Source organism: Buceros rhinoceros, unplaced genomic scaffold (assembly GCF_000710305.1).
Source record: "Buceros rhinoceros silvestris isolate BGI_N320 unplaced genomic scaffold, ASM71030v1 scaffold29031, whole genome shotgun sequence".
Classification (NCBI taxonomy): domain Eukaryota; kingdom Metazoa; phylum Chordata; class Aves; order Bucerotiformes; family Bucerotidae; genus Buceros; species Buceros rhinoceros.
Window position 1 is genome coordinate 4,068 of NW_010395282.1, and position 1,040 is coordinate 5,107.

Genomic DNA, 1,040 nt, shown 5'->3' on the forward strand with positions numbered 1-1,040 from the left:
CTGATGCCAACATCGTCATCATGCTGGTGGGCAACAAGAGCGACCTGCGGCACCTGCGGGCAGTGCCCACCGATGAGGCCAGGAGCTTTGCAGGTGTGTCCCCCGCCCTGTCCTGTCCTGTCCCATCCCGGGGTGGCTGTAGCTCATGGCACCCGCCTGAGCTCGCTCTGTCCTCGCAGAGAAGAACGGTCTGTCCTTCCTGGAGACGTCTGCCCTGGACTCCACCAACGTGGAGACGGCTTTCCACAACATCCTCTCGGGTAAGGGGCGACCGAGAAAGGGGGGACAGAGACGGTTTTGGACATGGATTTTCAGATGGTCCGTCCAGGACCCTGCTGGGGCCCCTGGCTGTACGTTCTGGGGTCGGATCCTGCTCCCCTGGGTGGGCAGATGGGGGCATTTGCGCCCCTTGAGCTGTGAGTTTCGGGAGGGGGCAGGTCCCCCGATGGAATCTGTAGGTAAAGAACTGGGTTTTCTTCCTTCTTTCCTCTCTGCTGGCAGAGATCTACCGCATCGTGTCGCAGAGGCAGATCACTGGGCAGCCGGAGTCAGAGTTCGGCCCCGCCACGACCATCGAGCCCATCCGGGTGCTGCCCACGCAGCAGGATGGCAGGCAGGGGCCCTGCTGCCAGAACATCTGAGTCCCTCGGGGTGCCCCCACCCTGACCTCCCCCCACCACCCAGCACGTGGTGACATCATGTTTTTCACCCCGTCCCTCTGCTCGCTGCAGCCCCCCGGAACAGGGCAGGCTGGTGGCTGCTCCTGTGTGCACCCTCATGCTGCTCTCCCCGCGCCTTTGTAGGACCTACACAAACAGGGGGGTAAAAGCACTGGGATCTCTTCCCCTCTCCCCCCACGGCTCCGTTCCTGCCATCCCCGCATATCCCTGCTTCCTCCAGCCCTGACGGCACAGTCACCGGGTGATTCAGGATGGCACTGAACAAGCCCAAACATCGCGACTCCCTTGCTGGGTGCTGGGTGCCGCGTTGCCCTGGGTGCAGCCGCAGGGTGGGGGGGCCGGGTGCCCCCCGCTGGCCCC

General features: G+C 64.1%; 1 protein-coding gene across 1 annotated transcript in view; it reads left to right on the forward strand.

Moving 5' to 3' along the window:
* Positions 1-641, forward strand: part of LOC104501661 (ras-related protein Rab-11A-like) — a gene marked incomplete at its 5' end in the record, with an annotated part of 1,162 nt that extends 521 nt beyond the window's left edge. Inside the window, 3 exons of the mRNA XM_010145502.1 lie at positions 1-93; positions 180-260; positions 502-641. Coding sequence (XP_010143804.1) covers positions 1-93; positions 180-260; positions 502-641 — 314 coding nt within the window. The remainder of the gene's footprint in view (positions 94-179; positions 261-501) is intronic.
* Between the last annotated feature and the right edge of the window lie 399 nt (positions 642-1,040).